Raw genomic sequence first — 26,487 nt, 5'->3', positions numbered from 1 at the left:
GCCAATCAGGTTGTTGGGTTTGTTTGTTTTGTTTTTCTATTTAAGAGATTTAATTAAAGCCAAGTCAAGTCATTTTGAGACTGTATCTTATTTTTCTGGCCACTGTTAAATACTCTCATGACAAATTAAGTTGGTGTTTTCAAGCACCAACCATAAATTTGTCAGATGGGTGAGGCTATCTGAAGTAACTCCTCTTAGCCTCATGAAATGCTGCTCGTTCCAAAGCAAAGTCATCAGCAGTGAGCTGGTCAGAGTCACAAGGGAGATGTTTGGTCTCAGATGAGCCTGTTGTCACTGCCTTCACTGCCAGTGCCAAGGGAGGAAAAGCACTTTCAGAGTCCCATTCCTCTGAGCTGTCAGAAGCCTTCAGCAGATGAACTGCAGCCCAGAAGTGCCTGTTTCTCTCCACAACCTGTGACGTGAGCCCAAGCAACTGCAGACACCCACACTGAAGGTGTTCAGTGCCACGATGCCCCTTCCACAGGGTCTCACAGCTCTGCTTTCAAGAATTTCATTAACCATTAAGATGTTTCAGTCAAGAATTACAAGCAGATGATGTACAAGAATTACAAGAATTACATCAGCAGATGTTTCCCTGGACATTCCCAACAAAATGGCCAAAGGAGAAGGACTATCAATCCTTCTCATCAGTACTTTACTCACATTCTCTCTACCTGTGAGAAAAGAAGGACTGTCACAACTCAAACCCTCACCCAGATTTCCAGAGATCTCTCAAACACCTAACTCTTGCTTGAGTTTTCCATAAATTGGGAGTTCATTTGTGAGTCCGAGTTTACAATGTTGTTTGTTTTGGCACTCAGTATTATACAACTGTAGGCATGACTGCTCTTTAAGAGGTTTTTTTGTATGTACTATCTCAGGCCAGGGTCTTTTCTCTTACTCATATAACCTGTTTAATTACATTGAAGCATTGACTATAAACTCCCAGCCTATGGATGAAGTTTATAGAGGAATTAAATTTTCAGCAAAAATACCTTCAAGCCAAACATAAGCATTACATTTCCCTGCAAGACAGTCATTAATATAAAAGCTAGTAAAAGACTTTACCTTCTATTTTATTTTTTTCCTTTCATACCATAGCTTGTGAGATCCCAGGAACAACACAACCTCAGGTCTGAGGGAGTTAACTCACATTAGTGTGAGAGATCAAAGTCAAAAAGATAATGTCCACACACATGGTCCCTGTGTGTGGGACTCACACAGCACAGACCCTTTTACACAGCCTCCCTTCCTTGAGGAAGGATTGTAAAAATTTACCCATTCTGGGACCATGTTCACAGATCTTTAGTTAACAACTACAGTCATATCAGATGGATCCTGCCAAGATCTACACACTGGTAATAAATGAATTATAAAAGTTGTGACACACAGAAGAGATCAATATTTATACCATTTTTTTGTAAAATTACACTGTTCAAGCTCCCAATTTAGGAACCTAGAGAGATCTCATGGCTTGCATCTTAGCCTTTTCAGTGGTTTCATGGCTTAGGCACGAATGCTTATGGCTGCCTGCAACTCCCACCTCTTTCACATGATCCACTGTTCCTGAGTCTCTCTCTCTTTGTCCTGTTCTCACCTTATCACTCAACCTATATTTAACTTGGCAATTTCTGGCTAACTCAGTGCTAGCACAGCAGCAGACAGAAGCTCTGTCACTGTAGCTTATCAGTCCTGTGAGTGGTATCAGCTACCAGCTTCACACTATTGTCCTGGAAAAGTACTTTAAGAAACTGTTAAACTTTCCAAGAACTGAAAGAAAAAAAGGTTAAAAACTTAATTTCAGGAAAGCTCACTTTTTACATATAGTATAACAAAAGACATTTGCATCTGTAACAAAAAAATCCAATTCTGTAAGTAGTAAAAAAGACTCTAGGTTGAGATGGTACACACCTCTTATAATCATCCACACTGAATTATAATCATATTTAATGAGTGCCAAACAAAGTAATTACATTTAAAATTACTGTTATTTAAACCCCATAAACATGCACCCATCATAAGTAAAATGGCAAAAAAAGACAAATTAAAGGAATATGCTATGTCAGGTTGACATCAATCACTTGACCATGTACAGTGTAAAAAGCAAAAACTATTAGTCACTAAAAGTTTCAGGATAAAGAATCCTTCTGCTTTATATATACTGTGAAATCTCTATCATAGACTGATAGATCACACACAGTGATACTGGCTACCTAAGAATTGTTAAAACACACTGAAGAATCTCAACATTCTAATAAACTTTTTTAAACACAGCTGTGCTGGTTTTGGCTGAGAGTAATTTTCTTTTTCTTTTTCTTCCATTGCCATTTTAAACCCTCTGGTCTGGTCCAAAGGGAGCAGGGGCACAGATTTCAATAGATACACCTTTACATGGTTGCAGCCACGATTTGAGCTGCATGTCATAAAAACTGTTTATAGTAGGAACCACTGGAGAAGAGGCCTTACAAGAAGCAGTGCAAATGCTGCAGTGACCAACCTGAGCTGGCATTGGGGCCAAATAACACAACACCAGCAGCTTTTGCCTTACATTAAACTGTCCTTTTCTCAACCCATGAGTTGTTTCACTTTTACTCTTCCAGTTCTCTCTCCAACCCTACTGGTGAGGAAGTGAGTGAGTGTGTGGTGTTTAGCTTCCTGCTGGGATTACCCCAAGAGAACAGCTCAGAGCAGACCAGTGACTGTGGGGTACCTGGGGAACAGAGCAGCTCTCAGCCTCAGTGGCTGCTGAGTCAAGCAATGACACCATGACAGGGGCTGACAACATTGCAGGAATAAAAAGGGCATTATCATGGCTTAAGCAGCTGAACGCTTGCCTGTGAAACCGAATTCCATACCTGCTTCTTCCTACCCCACAGCTGCTGTGTGCTGCTAGCCTAGTCACATAAACTGGGATTTCAGAGATGGGCTTGCTGACCATGCAGTTACTAAGATCCTGAGTTTCAGAAGGAAAAAAAAAATATCCCACTGAAACAGAAACGGTGACTTTGAAAAACAGAGCCCTCATTTTAGAGGTACTTTGTAACAAACCCAATGCCTTCAGAGAGAAAAAAGTTCTTAATATTTTACCTAAGCAATTCACTTCTATCATCCTATTGTACCCTGGTACGAGCTAGAACTTGAATAGTCTCTGATTCAGCATCTGCAGTCTTCCATCTGCAAAACAGCTAAGCCTCTACAGATCAGCCAGTATGCCTGATTCATACCTCAAAAAGACAGGTATTTCCATTTCTCATTTAACCTTTACACGCAAATGAACAATAAAGAAGCAGCATTTTAAACTTCTCAAAAAGTATTTAAATAATCCACATTTGTCTCTTCCTTTTAATTCACAGATGTTAGACAAACAAAGATTCCAGAAGTTGCTAATTTCTTGCTTTAAATCTATGTATTCAGAACACTTAAAAAACCACTTATCAGTCACAGATGATCTGAGGAGGACACCTGTTCAATAATTTTCTCTGTTTATGTACTCTCAGCGTATTAAAATTTTTGATACAGATGCTAGACAGACATAACGAGCAACTGTCTCACATCATACATACTTTTCACTATGCCGAGTCATTAAGGGTAAAACAGTTTCCTATATTTTTTCTGCAAGCCAAAGAACCTACTAATTCTGTAGGACATTTTTCTGCCCTATTTAGTATCAGAGAAGAACAGAAACAGCAGAGTAAATTAAAAGCAGGTGGTTCACACTTGCCTGCTGCACCAGCAGCGTGCCAAGGCTCACACAAGACCATTTCCACTGCAGTGCACTAGAGTGGAGCCAGCTGAGAGCAGCAGGAAAAACACCCCAGGCCTGAAGCTAATTTGAACCTTGCCAGTAATTGGAGGGGGGTGGGTGTGTGGAATGAGAAAGGTGAACTTTATTTAACTTTGCCTGCACCTCTGCACTTCCTACACTGGGTCATCAAAGGCAATCAAAGGGAATGAAGTACAGAAAAAAAAAGGTTACATAACTGGATAACCTGGCCTAAGTGAATTAAAGAGAGTATGAAATTCAACAAGGAACACTGTCCCTTTCTCCCCAGCTGCAGTCAAATAAATTTTTAGGCCAAGGAGGTTAGATAAGCTTCAAACTTTCAGACACTTAGCCAAACTAAACCATCATTTAATGTTGGACACCTTGGCTGGGGAATGTAAAAAAAGACCTGCTAAATCTGCACATCTCCCACAGGTCACACAGCAGCCAACAACATATATTAAAAAAAAAGAGAAGTAAAATTATGCTGATCTTTATCTTCTTATCAAAGAAATATAATAATAAGAAAAGTAATAAAAATACAAGGAACTAAAATAGAAAAAATATTTCAGTACACTAAAGCTCATAAGTCTGAGTTAAACTAAGACCTTTATTTCTTTTCTTTATTTAAAAATATAGCATATTTAAAAAGTGAGACTTTCTTAGTCTGAATCTCTTATTTTTTTCCCAAATATGTTTCTTAAAAACAATTATCAAGAGACATTTCCATCACTAGCACTGGGAATTTTTATGTACCAAACTGAAATATCCCATCTCATGACTCTATTATAGATTTCCTCTTTATGTTGATGGACTCACATAGTGTCATTTAGAACCCACATAAAGCACAGTAAGTTATGCACAGAAAAAATGTTAATTGAGGAAAGGCAGTATTATCAAAGTGCAAATGCAGATGAAGTGTACATAAAGCCAAGAGACTTGCACTCACATACAGATACAGACTCCTTGATAGAATATTCCGGATGCTGGGCAGATGTGGATTCACTCTGCTATTTTTATCTTTCCTGTAAACAGTACAAGCTTTACGTGCCAGTCTAAAAGACTACATGTGCTACTGAAAAAATCCTTACATACCACTCAATGCTGTAATTTAAAAACGGGCAGCTTCCAATGAAAAATGAGAGAAATCTATTTCAAGACACTATGTAGATACCAACAAAATCTAGAATTTTAGTAGAATCTGATCTTTCTAGAGTCATAGCCATTATCTACTTAGTCTTTAACTATCCTATAAATACAGCACACTTCCAGCATGTAGACAGAGAATATCAAGCATGAACACAGACTGTTATCACAGGGGACCTGTTCCCTAAGATCTCTATAGAGTCAGAATATTAGTGCTTCAAAATGGTCATTCAGACAAAATTAATCACATTAAATTGTGATTTTACAACAAACCTCTTAACATGGTCTCCAGCATTTAGCAGGATGTGTCACCTCGAAAACATGGAATGGTTTAGGTCAGAAAGAACCTTAAAGATCACCCAGTTTCGACCCCTCTGGCATGGGCAGAGACACCTTCCACTAGTCCAGCTTCCTCAAAGCCCCATATCCAGCCTGGCCCTGAACATTTCCAGGGATGGGGAACCTACAGCTTCTTTGGGAAGCCTGTGCCAGGCTTGCCATCCTCACAGTAAAGAATTTCTTCCTTATATCAAATGTAAACCTGCCCTGGTTTAATTTAAAGCTATTCCCTCTCAGCCTATCTACAAGCTTTTGTAAATGGTTCCTCTCCAGCTTTCTTGCAGCCCTCTTTAGGTACTGCAAGGTGTTCTAAGTGGCTATAAGGTCTCCCCAGAGCCTCCTCTTCTCCAAGCTAAACAGTCCCAACCCACTCAGTCTGTCTTCATGGGAGAGGTGCTCCAGCCCTCTTATCATCTTCACAGCCTCCTCTGGGCTCATTTCAACAGCTCCACATCCCTTCAATTGTGGGAGCCCCCAGAGCTGCAGGTGGGGTCTCGTCATAGCAGAGGGAGAGAATCTCCTCCCTCTCCCTGCTGGCCACACTGCCTTGGATGCAGCCCAGGGTGCAGTTGGCTCTCTGGGGTACTGGGCCATGTCAAGTTTCTCATCAACATCCCCAGACTAATCTATACCTTGCCATGGTAAGAGTATGCAAGAAAGTTTAGATTTAAGATACTTAATTCTGAATATTCATCTTTAAAATTCTGGAATTGAACTTGTTCTCAGAATTTGTATTATGCCATTACAGAGGCACTACTGCAAAACTAGGAATCTGAAGAGGTATTAAAGGGTAAAAAAACAAACAAACAAACAAACAAAAAACAAACACACACAAAAATAATCAAGCATCCTTTTTTTTACTTGATGACAAGCCAGAAAGACAAGGCAGTTTCTGGTCTTCCCCAAATATGAAGACTTACCTAGTTTTGTTATTATAATAAGCAAAAAGCTAAGTTTATCAGTTCCACAACTTAATTATCATGAAAACAATAAATCCATTTCAACATTTTCAGACTTCATTCTGATTTGAATACTTTCTCCAGCTGACAACAACCCATAACTTGTCAGTTATCTTAAGCCCCATAGACAGCAGTAGTAAAAACAAGCACAGTGCCTGGCTTTGAGCTTGGTAATCATGTCCTCTTTTCAAATTGAGTTTTAAAAGACTGAAGCATACCAAACATCCATTGGCAAAGAAAATACCTGAAACAAGTATCTCAGTTCCACAGAAAGCAGAGCTGATGCTGATAAAAGCTGACAGTTACTGTGTGAAACAGGGTTGTGCACACAGAAGCTCTGCTAAGTAAAGCAGCCCAATACCAAACAGAAACGCCATTGTAAACATTAGCTTTTCTCCTGTAAATTTTTATTATCTACTAAGATTAGCACAACAGCGATTACTGGTCTAGCACTGTTAGAAAGCAACACACAGCCAGAATACAGCCTTGTACTATTTTAATTTACCAGTTCTGAGCCCCAGTTTCACCTTGTCACTCTCCAAGCAAAGGCAAAACTAACAACGAATGTCTCCCTCAACACACAAATTAGCAGAAAGAAATTTCTTTCTTCAGCCTCTGTGAGTGAAAGGCAGCAACAGTACAGTTAATGCAGGTAGTCTTCAGCTGAGTAAAATTATTATGGGCAGATATTTTTCTGTAATAGAAAAAAACCTGCAGCTTTTCTGTGACTAAGGCAAAGACTTGATTCAGCACAGTTTCTTGTGGCTGATCTAGGTACTAAATAGTTGTAACAAATTTAAAGGAAAGAAGGGAGAAAGGACAGCAATCAAGTCGCAAATAATTCACTACCACAAGTTGAAAGGAGTAACTTCCCTGTAATTTTCCCCACAATCAGTTTCATAGAATCTATCACTGGTTTTGAGGCATCAAAATACCACAATTCATGGAAAGCACTGCCAGCACCAGTAGGAAACTAAAGAATTTTAGAGAAAGCTCATTATCATGCTGATTTGCATGGAAGTTTATTTCTTTTCCAGAACTAGTGCATTTTTGGCATACACTGCAAAAGCTTTAGAAATCATGTGATAAACACTTATCATGTGATAAACACTTTTCAAATTGTTGAGAGGCCCTTGACCACCCATGGTTGAGCTACAGTTCTGTGCATGAAGGTTTGTTTCCTTAAACAGAAAAAAAGCCCACAAAATGCAAAGAATCCAGACACATTTCTCTCCATAACATGACACAAAATAAAAAAAGATTATTCTGAAACAAGATTTAAAAAGCACTTCAAGATTATTCTCCTTGTGTTTTGCTTTAAAGAGATATTGAAGACTTTTTAAACATCATTTAAGCATAACAGCAGTATAGACTAGAATAGATAGAGCTGTGCCCAGGTTCTGCTGTGATAAACTGGAGTACTTCCCTTACTGCCAGATTTAGCTGTACCATTGCACATCAGCAGAAGGCTAGGGATGTAGTCCTAACAGTGGCATTACTGTTTCATTACATTTCAGATTTCTGCCTGCCATCAGAGCCCACTGCAGTTAAAGAAAGACTATGCTGACCAGGGCTGGGATCATACACCTTGAGTGTAATAAAAGCTGGGGTAAAAAAGCTGTGAATCCCACTGGGCTTTGCGCTCCAAGACATAGCAGCTGTTGAACTACTGACTTAGACAAAGCTTTAAATGCTCCAAAGCATTACTGAAGAATATCTGAGAAGTTTCAGTTCTACCACCTTGAACACCAGAGCAGAATCACTGATCTCATCAGGCTGAGTACTACGAAGGATAAAAAAAGCATGAGTGGTTTCCCATGACATGGTGATCCGTACTTGTGTCAGAATTCATGTCTCCTCCTTGCAGATATAGTGATGCCATTTTTTGCTCCTGGCACGTTTCTATAACCAGCCCAACCCCGCAGGAAAAGGTGAAGGTATTTGCCACACTTCTGAAAGATGACAGGTCAGGTGAAATTATACTGTGAGACATGTTTGACCCACTGGCTGCCTGTTGAATCCCCCTGACCTCAGTCGAGACTGCAGCTACGCTGTTTATGTCTGGCCTGTGCCAGGGCACAGGATAAAGCAACAGCTGCAAGCCCTCTCTTGGCTCAGCCTCAGGCACCCCTGTTGCTGTTCAAAGGTAGCCTGAGGCTAAAGCAATTCACAGCCCTCCTGAAGTGCATGGCAACCAGAGCTTACTGTGCTCACAGATTTCACCTGCAAGTGGCAAACCACGTTGAGGCCCTCCTAAGACCCTACATCCATCTCAACTACCAAATTTTAGCCACATAACGCCCTCGCAGCTGTTCCTCCACATGCATGGAAGTAGCAGCATGCCCTCAGTATCTCCACAGCACAGGTTTGCAGTCAGTTTGAATTTGAGGCTTGTGATGCTGACCAAAGATAGTTGGATCACTGCATGTGACCTTCATACACAGCCCCACAGCCTCCCCCTTTCTGCACTCCCTGAAGCAATGGGGCTTTGTCCCTAGGACTGGAACACCATTGCAGGAGGAGCTGTCTGAATGCATAATTAATACACTTTAGAGATGGGGGAGCCAAGATATTCAGGATTGGCTTTGGTGCATGTTGGTCTGCAAAAGGGTATAAAACGCTGGCAGAAACCAGGCCAACTACTCTCCTGGCGTTGCAAGCAGCTTCCAGGTGGAGCCCCCACCTGGCATGGAAGCCTGGAGCCTAAAGATGAGAAACATTTACTTTTTGACAGTGAGCAAAAAACACTAAGATCTGGTCACATGTGGAGATAAAATCCAAAAGCAGCTAACTTTGTTGCTTTGGAATGATGAACTCTCTAAGGCCGAAGACTGTTAACCTGTACTTTTCTAGCCAAACCTGCTTATGTTAGAAGCCTTTAGACATAAACTGTTGACCAAATCTAGCCACACCTAAACACCTTTGAGTTTAGAAAGCAAGGTGGTCTCACTGAAGCTCATAACTGGTGAGACCACGACCCTATTGCACTATCATCTGTTTTAATAGATGATAGAGTTATTTACATACTGCATTATAGCAGTATTTAGACATTGGATTAGCAATAAATCAAATAATCATGCACATAATCGCTGTATTCTTCTCTTGTTCAAGTAGAGTTTCTCTTGACTACTCTGACACAAATCCATCTTGAGGAAACCAAAACATCCTGAGTTCTCAAGTAGGTTTTGCACAAGTTCTTACAAGTCAGAAGAGCTTTACCTCAAGGCAAACCAGGAATGTTAGTTACTTTTTAACTAGCATGTGCAAGTGTAATTTAACAATAAAGAAAGCAATGTATGATTACACTGATAAAAGAAGAGCATGACTGCAGAGCAAAACATGAGCTACCACATAACTACCATAATTTGTCTATTTTATGGGAGAATGGAAATTAAAGCAATGTAATTAAACCACATAAGCAAACACTTCCTTTATTTTTCTTTAATTTTGTGACTTCAGGTCTAAGAGAAACAATTCTTACACCTATGAATTTAGAATATACTACCCACAGCACAGCAAGACTGAACAAGCATGCAATCACTGCAAAGGAGATGAGTGGCTGGGAGTCACTGAAAGCCAACTTGAAATGCAAAAAGGCAGAACCAGAGATCTGCTTGCCAGCATCTCACAGTCAAATGGCACAGGAGATTCCTTTAGAGCAACTTAGGAATGATATGAAAATTATGTTTGCATATAACACCTAAAAAAAAAAAAAAATTAAAAAGTGGTCTTTAGAATTCGCAGACTGGTATGCATGGCCAGTACAGTTCTTTCCTCCTATCAGAGGAAAAAAAAAACCAAAAACCAACGGTATCAGAACAACATTCACTGATACGAAGAATTCCAGAAAATGCTGCAAGTTTTATTTTTTAAAAAAATTAAATTATATTAAAAACAAACAACCAAGACCCACTTTAACTGTAGTGTTTTCAAGGGCCATGCAACAATAATTGGTCTTCAGAACTAAGACAGTTCAACAGATGCAGTTGTTGCTCTCTTCAGAATAATCTTACATGTTCAAATTTTTGAAATAATTTGTAATGGCTGTAATGGGTATAAAAGCTTCTAAGTCAATTTAGTGAGACTCAGTAAAACTTATAATCACACAGTGAAAAATATTACTTGCAGAGTAAGTTAAAACAAAACAGAAACACACCATTTATATTGTATTCACAGAGATTATCCCTTGTTAGCTGATTCAACACCTAGAAATCATCTGACATGCTTCTGGCTACAAAACCCAGTCACACGTAGTTCACAGTCAAATTCTGAGAAATCTTCTCCAATTTAGTATTCAAGCCCATGAGGAAAGAAAGATGAGAAGAGAAAATGGACAGCTGTAGGCTAGGGTCCTAAGGTGACTTTATGATGCTTGTATCCCCAGTCATCTGTTCTGTTCATGCTGGATATTAAGTTCTGCACCTTTCAGGCTGGTTCTGAGAGAGAAGTGGGGAGAAGCAGCGGGGCTTGTTTGCAGACACTGCACTTGCTGCCTGCATTCTCTCCCATGGACTGAGCTGTCTGCAGCACAGACAGCAGGAGAGAGCTCTTTGCTTTTTAGTTAGTTGTTTTTAGCTAGTTGAGGCAGAGAATTTTCCCAGACTGTAGCTTTTCTTTTTCTTGGAACTGACCGGCCCTTCTCTGGACTGAAAACCCATAAAAAACACTGGGAGCTCACACCTGTGGCCCACCAGGGCCTGGGATGGCATTTTCCAGCACTGGAGGGACTCATAAGAGACTGAGTGAGCCAAGCTACACCTCACAACAAGGACTTTCTGAATTTGCAATCTCTTCAGAACAGCGAGTGGTTTTAATGTTATTCATTTTTTTTTATGCTTGCAAATACTTTGCTTTTAAATACAGGTTTTTTCCACTTTTCTCCAAGGAAATCTCCCAAAGCAGCTGCGGGGAGGGACCACTTGAATCTGCTTTCTAGAGGGACCCCTTTGGAAGTTTCCTCTCAAATCTGCCACAAACCACTGGGACAGCTGGGTTGTTACATGGTTTTGTTGGGGCTTTCTCATGCAAGGAAGTTTCATGAAGAGGAAACCTGCAAAAAAAACACCCTGCATTCTTTTTACTTTTTCATTTATCCAAAAGTCATGCCACAGAAATGAGTCACTTCACATAGATAGTACCTGCATCTATTCATAATGTCACCTTGAAACAATGGAAAAAGTCCAAATTTGCAGGCTAGCATCAGATTTTTAGAAATGCAAACAACTTCTTTAAAAGGTAGGACTCATATTGGCTTTGGATTGCTAGTATGTCTTTCCATATGATCCATCACAGCTAAAGAGAGATGTTCCAAAAGGAGAAGTAATAAAACAGAATCTCTCTCCATCAGAGAGAGATTATCCATTTCTTCTTTTTTGTTCTTAGTATCTTCCTTTGAATATACCTCTAATCTTGCATTTGGCCCATGGCAATATACCACAGAAAAGTTAATGAACTCCACCTAACCTACTCATGGTTATTTATTTGCATGTTTCTAAGCCTGTTCAGCTGACATTAAAGGAGCTACTTCACAGAACATATGCAAGATGAATTTCAGGTTACACACAGGAAAAGCAAAAGGGTTGACTCAAAGCCATTTTTCACAGCTGACAGACATTCTTACTTGTTGACTGCAATGCACAGGACAAGAGGCAATGTTTTTAACTGAAAAAGGGCAAGTTTAAGTTAGAGGTTACAAAGAAATTATTTTCTTGGAGGAAGGTGAGACACTGGATTAGGCTGTCCAGAGAAGCTGTGGATACTCCACCCCTAAAGTGTTCAGAGCCAGGCTGGACAGGGCCTTGAGCAACCTGGTTTAGTGGAAGGTGTCTCTGCCCATGTCAGATGGGGTTGCAACTGGATGATCTTTAAGGCCCCTGCCAACCTAAAATATTTTATGACAATAACATATAGACTTGATGGATTGCATCAGCCTTGTTACTGTCATTTAAAACTGGCCTCACATACTTGGATATAAAAGGACTACAATACCAGTATTTTAAAGGTTTTTGTTATCAGAATATTTGGTTTGATGTCACAATGCAGAGTTTTGCTGGAAACACCTGAAGTTGTTCCAGATGTACAGCACTACACAAAGATAAACGACCAGGTCCCAACAGCTCTGCCATTTTTCTAAAGCAGTACAATATCCAGCCCAGCCTCCCAGCCACCACCTTCCTGTTCTGAAGATGGTTGGTTTGCTTCTCTTTGTACTTTTGTATTCTGTGGTATATATAACTCTTGAGACTTAAAGCAAACATACCCCTAGACATTGAGTGACCTGCATGGGAAAAGAAAGGGAACAAAAGATTTTAAGTGTTCCTCAGAAAAACAGCAAACCCTGCCTGCTGAAGTAAGTATCAGAGCACTAACTCTTAACTCCAGCACTGCTCACTGTCACACCCAGGGGCAAAGATAAACTACAGCAGGAAGGTATGATGAAGTTTGTTTAAGGAGTTATTGCCCTCAACTGTCATTGCTGTCAGAGACTGCACTCCCTGTGGCAGAGTCAGCAAGGGAAGCTGTGCCTCCAGCTAGGCTACACCGGTTACCAGGCTGTATATTATCCTAAACCAGTGACAGGTGTTTACTGCACCTGATACACTCAGCCTTCAGGCTGAAGAAGTTGAAGCATCCCTGCCAGTTCTGAAGTGGGGACACTGCCCTTCTGAGGGCAGAGGGTTTCAGGGCAGGCAGCTGGGGGATGGGCAACAACCCAGCAGGTGTCAGAGCCTGAAATTTAGGATTCAGCAAATGTATTTCCTCCTTCCCCTTTCACAGCATAACATGGAAAAAAAAGTTTCAGGGACAAGAAATAAGGGTTAAGAGTGGTTCAGCTATGGTACAGTATTAAGGAGGACCCATGTTTCAGTCTCTGTTTGGGCTCATTCCCAAGTCTTGGCTCCAGATAAAGACAAGTGTGCAGAGACAGGTATCAGACCATGCATTATCACACAGGATATTGATTAGAGAAATTCATATATCGCAAACCAGCAGAAACAGACTTCAAAATATGCCCCTATACACTCACCTTTTCACTGTGTTTCTCAAGCTGTTTATGAATGCACTACAGTGCCTATAGTTTGATTTTCTTCATGGGATAATTCTGAAGAATTCTAAAAATTCTCAGTTAGCTCCCAGGATCACTGTTCCTAGGGAAAACTGCTTTTATTTTCTGCAAAAAAGCTTCACACTACTGCCCTGTGCCCAGTTTTAGTCTAAAAACCTTTCTTCCCAGAGATACAGTCAATGTATGCAATCATCCTTGTTGCTCCTCGATTAGGTAGTTATCATTGTCCATTTTTGAAAAACATAAATTACTTTGCTGACAGCTTGTTCCTAGCAAAGAAATCTTATTTTTCTTTTACCAAGTTCTTATTTCACAACTTGAAAGTTTGCTCTCACAAGTGCTGTAGCTCTCCTTCAGCAAAGCAACACCCTAGAAAGCTGAATGATTTCTTAAGAAAAGAAGATACTGCAGGTCTGCAATATCTAACTAAAGACATAAGTTATGCTTCCATTCATGATAAGATTTCAAATGATGGGAAGTCAGTAATGACTACACTCAAGGAAAAATACACATACACTCTGATTATGGGATTTAAGTGGGTTTGCAGTACTTTCCTCAGCGTTCTACTGAAAATCCATCTACCAGAAAACCTGCCTGCAGGCAGAAAAGAGGTTTCTGTAGATGTTTTTCATTGCACTCTGTCCTTAAAGTTTGCTGATTTTGTCACAAAAGGTACTTATGGATTCATACTGAGTAAGGTAAATAAACCTGCTTTGGAGGGGGTTGTCTAATGGCTGAGTAACAGCTACAATTTCAGGCACAGTCAGGGAAAAAAAGTTAATGGACAACATTGTTAACAAAGAGGCATCAATACTACTGTGGTACTTTGGTCTTTGCTGCTCAGTCATTAGTATTAGTAGATGGTTAAGGTTCCACTAGTAAACTAAGAGATGGAAACAGGCAAGCTCCTCTTAGAGACCCCACTACTTGTTATGAAGCAAGAGGAATTGCTTTGCAAGGTTCTGCCCCTCAGCTACAGAAAGTAAAAATACACTGTAAGAGATATCTTCAGTATGGGAAACACCTGCTTAATATCTTACCCAGGCAGCAATTAAACTTCTTTAGATTTTTTTCTTTTTAAAGTAAACACATGGGAACTTCCTAACACAAAGTTCATCATGAGCCTAGGAGTGTTCACATTATTCTTAATGGTGTTCTTCTTAAGAACTGAACAGATGCCAGAAATCCCAGGCATACATTACACAAACTAAGAAGTTGTCCCCATAGCTGATCTCAAATTGTTGCTGCTGGAAGGAAATCCACAAAAAGTCTATTTTTGACAGTTTTCTTTGGAACTACAGTTAAAAACTAACTATTCAATTAGGTTTTAGTAGAAAAAAACACTTAAGAGTGTTGAAGGTGTATCCAGTAAAAGGGCACTTTACTATTACAAAGTGGTATTAATGAGTGATAAAATTATCTTGGTCCAACAAGATGACTTGAATCAAAAGTCTGCAAAGTTAGGGCACATTCCTAGAAAAGAGGCACTCACCTCAGAATGCAGTAATTTAAGAACCCCTTTTAAATAGGGGTTCTTTAAAATGTTCCAGACTCTCAGTACAATGTACAGCAGGTGTGTGTCTAACACATTAATAGCACTATTAGTAGAAATGGAAGAATAATTTTGCATTGATGAGTACATTATTATCCTTACCTTCAGAAGGGCTATAAAATAAATTGCTAGGTTGTGTCTGTGTACTAAGACAAACAAAGATTATATTACAAACTTGTCAACCTTGCTAGCAGAGACGTAACAAAAACCCCTGACTGGGAAAACAAAACAAAACAAAACAAAAAAGGATGTGAGGTTCCTCAATATTTGGGTGAAATGGATGGGACGAAATGGACTCATAATCACATGAGAATTGAAAATAAGACTTAAGTTTTAGGAAGTATTCTTTAACATATCTCATGAGCTAAACAAAGTTCTTGTGAAAGATGACCATCAACACAGACTTAAAGAGTACTTTCAATCTTTGGAGTCTGTGAATTTCCAGCATTTCCCTGTGCTGGCTCATACAGATAGGAGAAAAAAGTCTGTCTGCATGTCAGCAAAATGTCCACAAACCTTGATTTGTTTATATTAGTTTATAACTCCTATTGGCTCGGAGGCTTCCAATGAGCTCAAAAGGCTGACAGTTCTCTGCCATAGTGCGAGACCAGCCAGGGGGTTTTGAGTGAAGAGGGGACAGCAGCTTTCTTTTGAACGAGCTGGAACCAGAACAGGGTGGGCAATACCCACAAATCTTCCTCAGGGTCCTCGTTCAGAGCAATACAGGATCACTTCGTTCACATACACGCCAATTTCACTGTCCAGTTTGGAGTGAGAGTGGTGAAAGTGAAGCCTCTGCCCCAGCCAGATCAGAGGCTGGTGTGTCCTCCTGCCGTGTCCCGCTCTAAGCTCCCCGTCAGACTGGGAGCTGGAAGAGAAAGGCTCTCAGCAAACCACCTCAGGATGAGCCCTACTACCCCTTAAGACCCGGCTGGTACCGCGGGATCACAGTCCTGCTGGGGCAACGCACCCTGGAGACTCAATGAGCTGCTGCAAGAGCCTCAACTTTTTCTCTCACCTTCCCCCGCTCCCCGTGCACTTTTTCTCTCGCCTTCCCCCGCTCCCCGTGCCGGACGCACTACACGAGGCTCCCCTGGCCCCCCTCTCGGTGTCCCCACACCCCTGGCCGAGAGCCCCGCTCGCTCTCCCCTCAGGAGTGTCCCGGCCCGGCCCGAGAGGCGGCGGGGGCAGGCCCGACCCGAGCGCCCGCCCCGTCCCGCCTCAGCCCGGCCCGCTCACCGGCGTCGTAGAAGGCGTCCAGCACCGCGGTCTCGCCGAAGTCCAGCTCGCCGAAGTTGACGGTGCTGAGCTGGGCGCCCTGGGCCTCGCAGGCCCGCAGCAGGCACTGCCGCGCCCCGGCCTCGGGGCTGCGCGCCCCGGCGCCGGCCTTGGGCGGGTCGTTGAGCACGTACACGGCCCGCAGGCAGCGCGGCCGCGGGGCCGGGCCCGGGTCCGCCGCCTCCGCCTCGCCCGGGCCCCCGCCCGCCGCCTCCTGCTCCGCGCCGGGGGGCGCCGGCTCGGCGGCCGCGCTGCCGCCCGCGGGGCTCTCCATAGCGCCGTCGGAGGGCGAGCGGAGCGGAGCGGGGCGGCGCCGGCAGGTGCTCAGGCGGGGCCGCGTCCCATGGCCAGCGGCTGGGCAAAGCCCCGGCCAGGCGGCTCCCTCCCTCCCTCTCTCCTCCTGCCGGCCCCTCTCCGCGCCCTTCTCCCCGTTCCCGGGACGGAGCGAGGTGAAGGCGGGCACCGCCCTCCCGAAGGACACGGCCCGGGGAGCCCGGCGCGGAGTGCGGCCCCACCCCGCCGAGCCTTCCCGGGACAAGGCGCCCGCGGCCCCGGCGGCTCTGGGGGCTCCGGGCGGCCCCGGCGGCTCCGGGGGCTCTGGGGGCTCCGGGCGGCTCTGGGTCGCCCCGGCGGCTCTGGGGGCCCCGGGTGGCTCTGGGTCGCCCCGGCGGCTCTGGGGGGCTCTGGGGGCTCCGGGCGGCTCTGGGTCGCCCCGGCGGCTCTGGGGGGCTCTGGGGGCTCCGGGCGGCTCTGGGTCGCCCCGGCGGCTCTGGGGGCTCCGGGCGGCAGCGGCGCCGTCGGGGCGATCGCGGCGCGTTTATCGCTGCCCTGCCCGCCCCCCGCCCCGGCACCGCCCGCCGCTCCGCTCCCCGCCTGCCTTCCCTGCGCTCCACCGCAGCTCCATCTCCCCTGCTGAGTCCCCTGTCCGGTTGTTCACACGACTTTGAGCACATCTAAACTGTGTCAGAAGTTTGGGGAATAGTTCATCCTTAAATTCCTTCCCTTGTCTTAAGGATCTCCCACGATCATGACAAAAACAGCTTCTAGTAACTCTGTGGCAATTCCTGGCTTCTTTATAAGAACAAAATTAATTTTGATTTTCTAACACGTTTTTCTTATTAGCTGCACTGGTGATGGCAGCCTGGGTTTGGCACTGCTGCTGCTCCGGGCATGGTGTGTGTGCCTGGATAACCTCATGTCCCAGCCCTGTCCCCCCGCTGTCAAAGGTCACCCTGTGGACACCACAACCAACTGGCCGTCAGGGGAACAGTGGAAAAGCACAGTCCTCCTGCAAATTTGTGTTTGAAGTAGTAAACCTATCTGTAAAGATTTTTCATTTTATTTTCCACTCATGGTGACAGATGAGGTTTCAAACAAAGAGTGTCTTCACCTTTTGCTGCAGTGTGAGGACTATGTGGCTGTCAGAGACAATGATTTTACCCCATGCTGTGATCATAGAAACAGAGAACTGTTGATGTTGGAAAAGACCTCTAAAGCCATTGAGTCCAGCTGCTAACCCAGCACCACCATGTTCAGCCCTAAACCAAAACCCCAGGTGCCACACCCACACGTGAACACCTCCAGGGATGGGAACTCAACCACCACCCTGGGCAGGCTATGGCAATGCCTCCCCATCCTTTCAGTACAGTAATACAACAAAAGCAACAATCAAAGTCTTACAGCATGGCATTTTCCTCTCTAGGTGTCTGTCTATTTGAGATTAAAATTAATTTAAATAGATTTAAATTAATTAATAGAATATGAGAAACGCATAGGCTTAAGTTTAATTGTAACTTGCTTACACTTTGGCACAAGCAGGCCCTGCACAAAACACTGTAGGTGAAATGAGCTCCCTCTGTCAGCATGGCTGGCTCAGCAGGGGAGGAAGACGGGATACTTTCAGATAAGGGCTGAGACCTTGGTACCCAGTAACACAAAAGAGGGTCCCAAGGCTGCACCAAGCCAGAAGATAAGAACAGTTAATGGCCTGTCCATGTGGACATGGATAAAGAATCCAATGAGGTGTTGGAAGATCCCAGATCATAAATTCCTATTGGATCAAGAGGTACACACAAGGCATGTGAAGATCTTGTGCACAGACTGTGAGGGTATGATGGCACAGGGATTTCTTTATTCAGAGTCCCTGTCCAGGGTCATGCAGCTCAAACTAAAATAAACAAAGTCTGCCTCAAGCCCAAAGTCTGATCACTGCTGACACCAGGGATTGTTAATAAGAATTGCAGTAGCCAGTATTTCCAAGAAACACCCCAGCATGAGGATAGCATAGTGCTGTGCAGTATTCATGTTTGCTTAGTGGCTCATAAGGAATTTAGAGAGAATGTGCATAAATAATTTAAGAGGCAAACCTATTTCTCATTTTGGAAAGTTGGGGCAAATAAACATTTGGACTTGGTCCACATGTTGAGGATGTGTATGTGCTTTTTTGACAGAAGCACTAGAATATGAGACTTTGGAGGAATGACATGGCCACCAGAGATCCCTCCACTCCTGGCAGCTTTCCTCTTTAGGCACAAGTATGACACACCATGTCTATTAGCCTTGATCCAGTAATGCACCAATTACCTGATATAATGGGAGAAAAATCGAAGTCTGCATTTAGAAGCTAGTCAATGTGCATATTGAGCCTTCCATCAATAAATAACACTAGCACATAAGTTTATGATCCTCCCCAATACCGATCCTACTTTGTACTTTTTGAATTATAAAAAAGTGTTGTTGAACAGCTGTTATTAAAAACTGAAAAGTACAGTGCTGTCAAAGTTAAGGGAATATATGCACAGGAAAGCTTTTCTCTTATTCAAGAACAATCTCAGGCTTTTAGCAACTAACATGCAAAAAACCCCAAATTGCAATTCAATGTGTTTAGAACAATATATGCATGGTGTAATGCTTTCTGTAATCTTGAAAATTGTTTTAGTGTCAATTTTCAACAAATAAGCTGGGATTGCTTTGTGGGATGCCACTGAGGCATAGTAAATAAGCCTTTTGTGCCTTCCCGAGATTATAAAAATTTAGGTTGTTGTAGGTCTAAGACATGTCTTCAGACTTCATTTTGCAGTTTTTATAATTTGTTACTTTTTAAAATTACTTGTTGAGAGGTCTGTCTCTTGGTCTTGAAACAGAGTGATCATCTCTTAGTAGATATTTTACATGACAATAAATAAGAAAAGGATATTTTCCCCTTTTCTTAATTTTATTTGTCTTTCAAACAATATTCTTACTATTCCTTGGACATTTTTCCTAACAGTCTGTCATTGATTTTCAGTAGTTTAACCTGGTGCAACTTGTTCAGAGTGTGTATGCTTTCTTTGAAGCTAGAAACAAGGACCATTTTTAAATTAAGAAGTTTCATTTTATAGACTGTGACTGTCTTCAGAAACTGTGGCTCAATGCTGCCATGCCTGACATTTCCACTGAGCAACAGTATCTTCAGGTCCTGCAAGTCACCTGAGTGAGAATAAATAGGAGATTCAAACTTTGGGGTATTTAAACTGTTTCTGTGCAAACCAAAATGTGTTCAGTGTAGAAGAAAAAAAGAGGTGAGTCATGCAACACTCTTTCCTCTTTTTGAAAAGTGGTCCAAGAATGAGTTTGTAAAAAGAGCCACCCTGCCCCTCGAGTTTCCTGTTTGAAAGTCCAGGCCAGAAGTGAATATTCAGCTTCTATATCATTTTCCAAGATTTCTGCCTTTACATAGAACCCAACCTGAGAAAACCAAGCACAGTTTGTGAAGTCAACATTTGCTCTTGTACAGAACTGTAAAGATGATGGCATAATTTTCTCAGTCAGCACTTTACACCTGTCAAATCCACTTAGTGCAGAATATTAATTATCACTTCTGCAAAGAAAATAGATGTCCTTGAAACCACTTTTTTTTTTTTTTTTTTTGTAAGTCCCTGAGCAGCATAACTGGGCTAAGGGAACTGAGTCCTTCCTTTTTTCCCTTGGCTAAAAACTGTAAAGGTACATAAATTTCAAACTGTAAATTTATATTGACTCCACAGGTGAACCTTTTCCCCTAATGCATATATAGCTACAGCCTCCCTTTTAAAAAGAAAGAAAACACAGCCTAGAACTATCATGAAGGTCACTCTGCAATTTCATTGCTCTCTGATATTTTCTCCTATAAAGAGGCTCCTCCCATTTTATGCAGTGTCAGGGAAAGCCAATCTCTCTTGGCTCAGGTAAGTAGCAAATAAACCAGAAGACATCTGGGTCCATGGGGAACCTGCAGATTTGAGCTGTTCCAATCCAAATCCACCTGGCCATGGCATGGCAGTATTTGCTGAAGGATGCTCACCAGCAGAGTGTCCAGGGCATTCATCACACCCGCTGCAGAGGTGTCCAGGAGTCCATCCACAGGTACTTGGCCCTGACCACCTCAGTTATGGGCACCTCCTTAGCCGTGGCTACATGTCCTCTGCCCTTGCCCTTCTGGCAAGCAGCAGCATCCTGGACAAGCTTCCCCAAGGAGCTCCATCAGGGTGACAGCTGCCTTGCATGAGCATGCATCCAAAAAGCCTAAATTCTATACCCTAGATGTGAGATTTTTTTTTTCTGTATTCTGAATATTGGGCATTAGGGAAAATATTTGAATGTCCAGATTGTTTCCTGGCAAGCCACTGCACCAACTTTCCACAAGATAATGCAATTTGTGGTATTTAAACTATTCCAAGCAAACATTTTGTTAATGGATCTTTTGGTGTTACTGCTACCAGTGTGCTACCCCATTTATTTTGATTTGCAGTGAGCAGGTCTCCAGGTAACCCTACAGGTACTGCAGTCACGTGATGACAAGGAAAAGAGTTAATTTCTTTAATGAACAGGAAGAACTTTTTTTTTTCTGAAGTATGAATCCAGACAAAAGATGATTTAATTTTCAACATCATTGTGTAAAAACTTCACTAGCTTTTAAATAAAATTCTGTGAATTCTCCTTATAAATAATTCTCCCTAATAAACTGCTTGGATTTGTTCAAAACTGAGATTAAAAATACTAACTCTGTATAAATGGAGTCTAAGCATAAGGGATAATTCTTGAAGAAAAACTTTATGAAGATGACTTAAAAATGCTATAAGGCTTTAAAAGTTGACTTGCAGCAAAGCCCACCTCTTTTGGAAGGGGGAAACTTGGATGTCTCAGAGTCATGTGAAGTCAAAACACATTGGCCACCAGATCATCATTGGAACTGAGTTCAAAGATTTCAGGGATTCCTTTCACTTTTACTTCAGTGGGTAGCGTGAGACCTCACAAGCTCATTTGGCCTGATAAAGAATGAAGGCAAAGAAAGTGGCTGCTGGGTCTGAGAATATAATCCCTAGCAGAGCTTTCTGTTCAGACCCACTGCTTTGCACAGAGAAGCACATTGCACACAGCATCTGCTCCTCACCACCCCTTGCAAATGAAGGACAGAGTGACACCCTGTGTGACAGACAAGGTTAGTCAAAGGGGGATTGTTCTCTTTGCTTTCCACCCACCTTGGAGAATAATAACTTTATAGATATATATAGAGAGATATGTAGATATACCTTGTGTGCTCACATGCACACAGAGCAAAGTGCGATCAATTCAAAATTGGCTTTGACTCCAAATTCCTAATGTTCTTTAGTTTTCAGTACATCTGGCAACCTCATCAAATATTTTTGCCTTTGGATTTTGACTAGTTTTATGTCAAGACTTTGGGAGCAGGGATGACTAAGGAAAGCAAGGTAGCAGTGAAAAAAGAATGCAGGTATTCTCAATAGCTTCTATAAAATTGTAGTTTTACTTAGTGAGGAATGCCTGCATTTGAAATAATAAAATAAACCAAACCAACAGACCACCAGTAAAAAACATAACAAAGTGTAGGAATAAAAACCCACTCAACCTTTCCTGAATCTCTGTCAAAGCAGAACTCACACTTTCTCTATGTCTGATAGCTGGCATTTCTTTGTCTCAGACAGCTAGATCATATCAATGACACAAGACTTGGGCCCGTGCATTTATAAAATCTGGTTAAAAACTTTATTCTGATTTAGGTACCTATGGCTCTCTGAACTTTCTCAGTTCATCAACTGGGGAGTAAACAGCCAGCTCAGAGCCAGAAGCTGACTCGAGTTCTCTAAAATACAGTTTTTAATCAATAATCAAACAGAAACCCCCTTATCTCCAGTTTTCAACATATTACAAGTAACGCCTTGTTTATACTTCAGATGGGAGAAAACCAGACTGCCATTCAGAAAGATTTCCTTTGGATCCTGAAATTTCTGAACTCTTACTAAGATGACTAATGTTAGAGAAAACCTCAAGAAAACCTGGGGAAAAAGTAAATTTTCAGCTTAGGAGGATAGAGTCTTCATCTGACCGTCTATAAAATTCTGAATATTTGTATTCAAGTGCTAGATATTAATAAATAACAATATAAGCCCTAGATTTCTCCACTCATACTCAAGCATCTTGGCTTGATGAATGTTTTCTTCTCTGCAGTCCTCTCAAATTTAGCAGGTCCTGAGGGTGAGAAATACACACTTCCCTAGAGAGTAAAAAGAAGCTGCTTACAAGCAGCAGCTTACAGAGGTCTGATTTGAAATGTTTGCATGGGCAGAAAATTAAATAGTCTTACCAGGACTGATAAATTTTCTTGTTTTCAGTTTGATCAAAGTATCTTGACTTCTGTAAGTGTCATGGCTCAGTGTTTTTCACACCATTTTAAGAAAATATTGTTGCTTTTAGCCGTTCTCAAGTTGTTTCTCACTGAAAAAACATTCATGGTAAAGACTACCTGACTATTAATTTTTATTCCAGCCAAGCAGTTCTGTCTACTAATTAGTGAAAGTCCAGCAAAATTGTGTCTGGGGCAGGGAAGACAACCTGGTTACACTCCTACTGTAAGAACAAAGGAGAGGACTAGAATATGTGGTTCATTTTTATTGACATTGACATGAGGATTCATGGGGCTTAGAAGCTTGGCAAAAGAAAAGCTGTCAGTTTGAAAACATTTTAAATATTTGTAATCACAATGGTTTTCCTGTTACCAGTTGGGACTGTGAAAAGCAAAGGAGTCTTGAGGAGGCAAGAACTGCTTTAAAGTGACAAATAAAAACCTTATCTGTTATGTTGATACCCAGTTTTGTAATAGGTACTAATGAAAGTTTCATATATTTAAGCAAGTATGGAAATTTAGTAAAACTTCAGTAAGAATTCTTCAGTTGCACCTGCATTTCTCCTTGTTAAAACAGTTAAGAAATTGCAACATTACTAAATATGAGCTTGATATGTGATATTTGTTTTTTAAAAAATTACTGTTAAGTTATTCACCTTCATGAAGTAGCAGTGTGAAAAGTCACAGGAGAAGCAGGCAGTAATATGCAGGAGCACAGCTAAGGCACCTAGCGAGACAGGAGAGCAACATTAGCCTGTCTTGAAATTTCTGGCAACTACTTTCTCAGCCTGTGTATGCTCATGCTCTGAAGGTGTGAAGTCATTAGCATTAGGTCTGACTTTAATATTTGGGCTTGTCTAGGTGGAGTTCTCAACTCTTTTAATGGTGGAATCCAAATGTGTGTAACACTCAGCAATCTGGCCCTGAAGCTCTCCTGGTTACACAGTGAGACCTATGTGTGATGCCAGACACTTTGCCTTCTCTGCTTTGTCAACTTGTATTACATTTATTCTTTGCTAGAGCAGTGTCACACGCTCAAGACTATTAAAGTTGCTGCCAAATAACACGTCACTCCTGTACAGTTAGAAAATTTAATGGCCAGACACATTGTCACTCAAATGCAGTCCCTTTTCTGACATCTCTCTGCCAGAAGGATAGGAATCATTCCAGAAAAGTTTTATAATGCCGCAAGCGAGACCTTTAGCCCATCACTGTGTCAAATCACATTTCTGTCAAAATGCCAGAGAGTTTCTTCCTGCATTTCACAGTAAAAAGCAAGTTAAATAATAACCTTGCTTCCTGTTCTAATTCAACACACCTAGAAAGCACTGAGCATTCCTTACCTTTTTGTAGGAACCAATACATTCTTTGCTAATAACCTTGTAATAGCAACACCTACCTCTTCTTTTTATTTGCAAAATTCCAAGTAACAGCTCTTTGACAAAAAGAGTTGGTGATAGCAGTAAGATTTCCAGTAGCAGTAGTAAAAGGTATCCTTTTTGTTACCTGATGGTTTTGTTTCCTCTAGAAGTTTAAATCCGATTGTAAAACTGAACTATTTCAGTGTTGCTCTGGAGAGTTCTCAGCTATTCACACAGCAACAAAGAAGTAGGAAATCAGGTTAATACTTTGGCACACACAGGGATATAGGACAAGCACCAGTTATTCTTTCTTACATCCCTAAATGGAAAGACCAACAGGTTGCAGATTTCCATATGACACACTGCTGCAGCATGAAACCAACCTGAGGAGAGTCCCATTTGCTTTCTGTTTAACAGAGGCACAGCAACAGCTTGGTCCAACCTACAAAATTATGCCAGCCAGAGCCTGCAGAAGGCAACCAGCTTACTTGAGCAGCATCAGCACCTTAATTTAGGCAGTGGTTGTGGGCTGTGTCCTTGGGTGGGCAGTTCCTCTTCTCTGTGTCATGGGGAACTGGACGTACACTTCTAGAGCAGGAAGGTGTCAGATTTGGGACAAGAGGAAATTTAGAGTCTGAGATTGCTGCTTTTTATAATTATGCAGGGGAAGGCTGAGGAAGCATGAGACCTGAGTGAGGGCACACAGAAGATGAGTGCAAATGGGGATAGGAGAATTAATGTTTACCCCAGACTTGCACCCAGCTGGAGAGAGCACACTGGTGACATCTGGGAGCTCTGAATCAGCACTTAGATTGAATCAGCCTTATTGACTTTAATATATCTCAATTAGATCAAGTCCAATATTGAAGCCTGTAGTTACTGCAGTAATGTGACATCCTTCTTGTGTTGAGAGCTCCCCAAGCACAGGTTGCAGAGCTTATTTCTGAGGTGAGCAGGTTCTTCGTGTTAGAGCATCAGTTTTCCATTCCCCTGAGATCACTGACACACCAGATACAACTGTGCCTAATCATGGCACAAACAACCTGCACCTCCCACAAGAAACATGCCAAACATTAATGAGGTAGTTTTCTCCAGCCAGCATTGGTTTGCTGGGGTCTCAAAATTTACATCATGTCTCCCCCTACCAAGTACTTTTATTTGCTAAATAGCTGCATCTGTGCTTCCAACAGTAAATTTGGCTGAGCTCAGTAGATTTTTGGCTCTTTGAATCCAGAGCAGCCAAATTATCTAGCAGTAACAATTTCCATGCAGGTGCACCTTCTTTTCTTCTTAATCCTGTGTTAGCTGTTGTTCTCTGTTTGGTGCACTGTGCTAGGAAAAAGAGCATGGGGCACAGATTGTGTGATTGAGCTTTCTCCTATACTTGGTGTGCCCTTTGCAGTGAAAACTATCCCTAGAAGGGGGTAAATCCAGGTAATGAGTCATCTTGTAGCAGAGACAGCTTCCCAGCTTCATTTTTACTAGCTCTAAGATAAGCCCAAGAAGTGCTTTCATAAAATCCTAAACTCTTCATTGCTGTTACCTGAGGAGGTGAAGAGCAGCCTGATGGGCCCCTTTGCTAAGAGGATATTTGCTGTTCAGTAGCTGGGATGAAGGACATAGGGAAGGGCTCGTTGTACTGAGGAATATGATCCCCCATAGCAAATGAAAATGCTGGGTCTGGGCTCAGTGAAGTGAAGGAATTTTACCAGAGACAGTTCTGAGAACAGATGTTTCTTTAATGTCCTGATATTCAAAATTAGTTTTGAAGTCTGCTCACTCTCATATAATTTGTTTAGGTATTCTAATTTTCAAGTTTTCTCCTCCAAGAAACAGCCTATTAAATGTTTTAAGATCATACTGATAAATGCCAATTTTGTTTTCCTGTTTTTATCATCAGCTATATTCTCCAGTTGCTTTTCTTACATGAAAAAAAGGAAGAGAACAGAGTTCAAAACCTACTTTATCTGAGGGGGCTGAAAGATTGATAGGCCCTGCATCTCTATTGTAACCTTTACAATGTGTCAGGACAATTATTCTCATGAATCTAGTGATTTGTTTGGAATTATAGTTAATTATCATGCTAAAATGTACTAATCACTCCAGTTTGTAGCATAAGAATTCAATAAAATTAATTTTCATCCTAATTTTTTCATCCTACAGTGCTAACACATTTAAAAATATGATTTAATTTCTAATACTTTAAATAAAAGTTCACGGGAGCATTAAGCCATTTTGTTAGTTCAGCTGTTTGCACTCCAGCCCCTCACACTGTCCAATAGTGGAACTGTGAGCACTTCAAGAGGCAATTCAGCTGCATCATTGGCTCAAAAAAAGCTCGACTGAGGCAGCATAAAGGAAG

The 26,487-nt window shown here is 41.9% G+C and overlaps 1 protein-coding gene across 2 annotated transcripts in view; it reads right to left on the bottom strand.

The window, feature by feature from the left end:
- MAP3K15 (mitogen-activated protein kinase kinase kinase 15) overlaps positions 1–16,377 on the bottom strand; it is a gene marked incomplete at its 5' end in the record, with an annotated part of 79,299 nt that extends 62,922 nt beyond the window's left edge. For both annotated transcript variants that reach the window (XM_083883083.1, XM_083883084.1), the window contains one exon: positions 16,065–16,377. In XM_083883083.1, coding sequence (XP_083739209.1) covers positions 16,065–16,377 — 313 coding nt within the window. The remainder of the gene's footprint in view (positions 1–16,064) is intronic.
- Between the last annotated feature and the right edge of the window lie 10,110 nt (positions 16,378–26,487).

The sequence above is a fragment of the Zosterops lateralis genome (genome assembly GCF_965231275.1).
Source record: "Zosterops lateralis genome assembly, chromosome: 2".
Taxonomy (NCBI): Eukaryota; Metazoa; Chordata; class Aves; order Passeriformes; family Zosteropidae; genus Zosterops; species Zosterops lateralis.
This window is presented reverse-complemented; position numbering and strand designations above follow the sequence as displayed.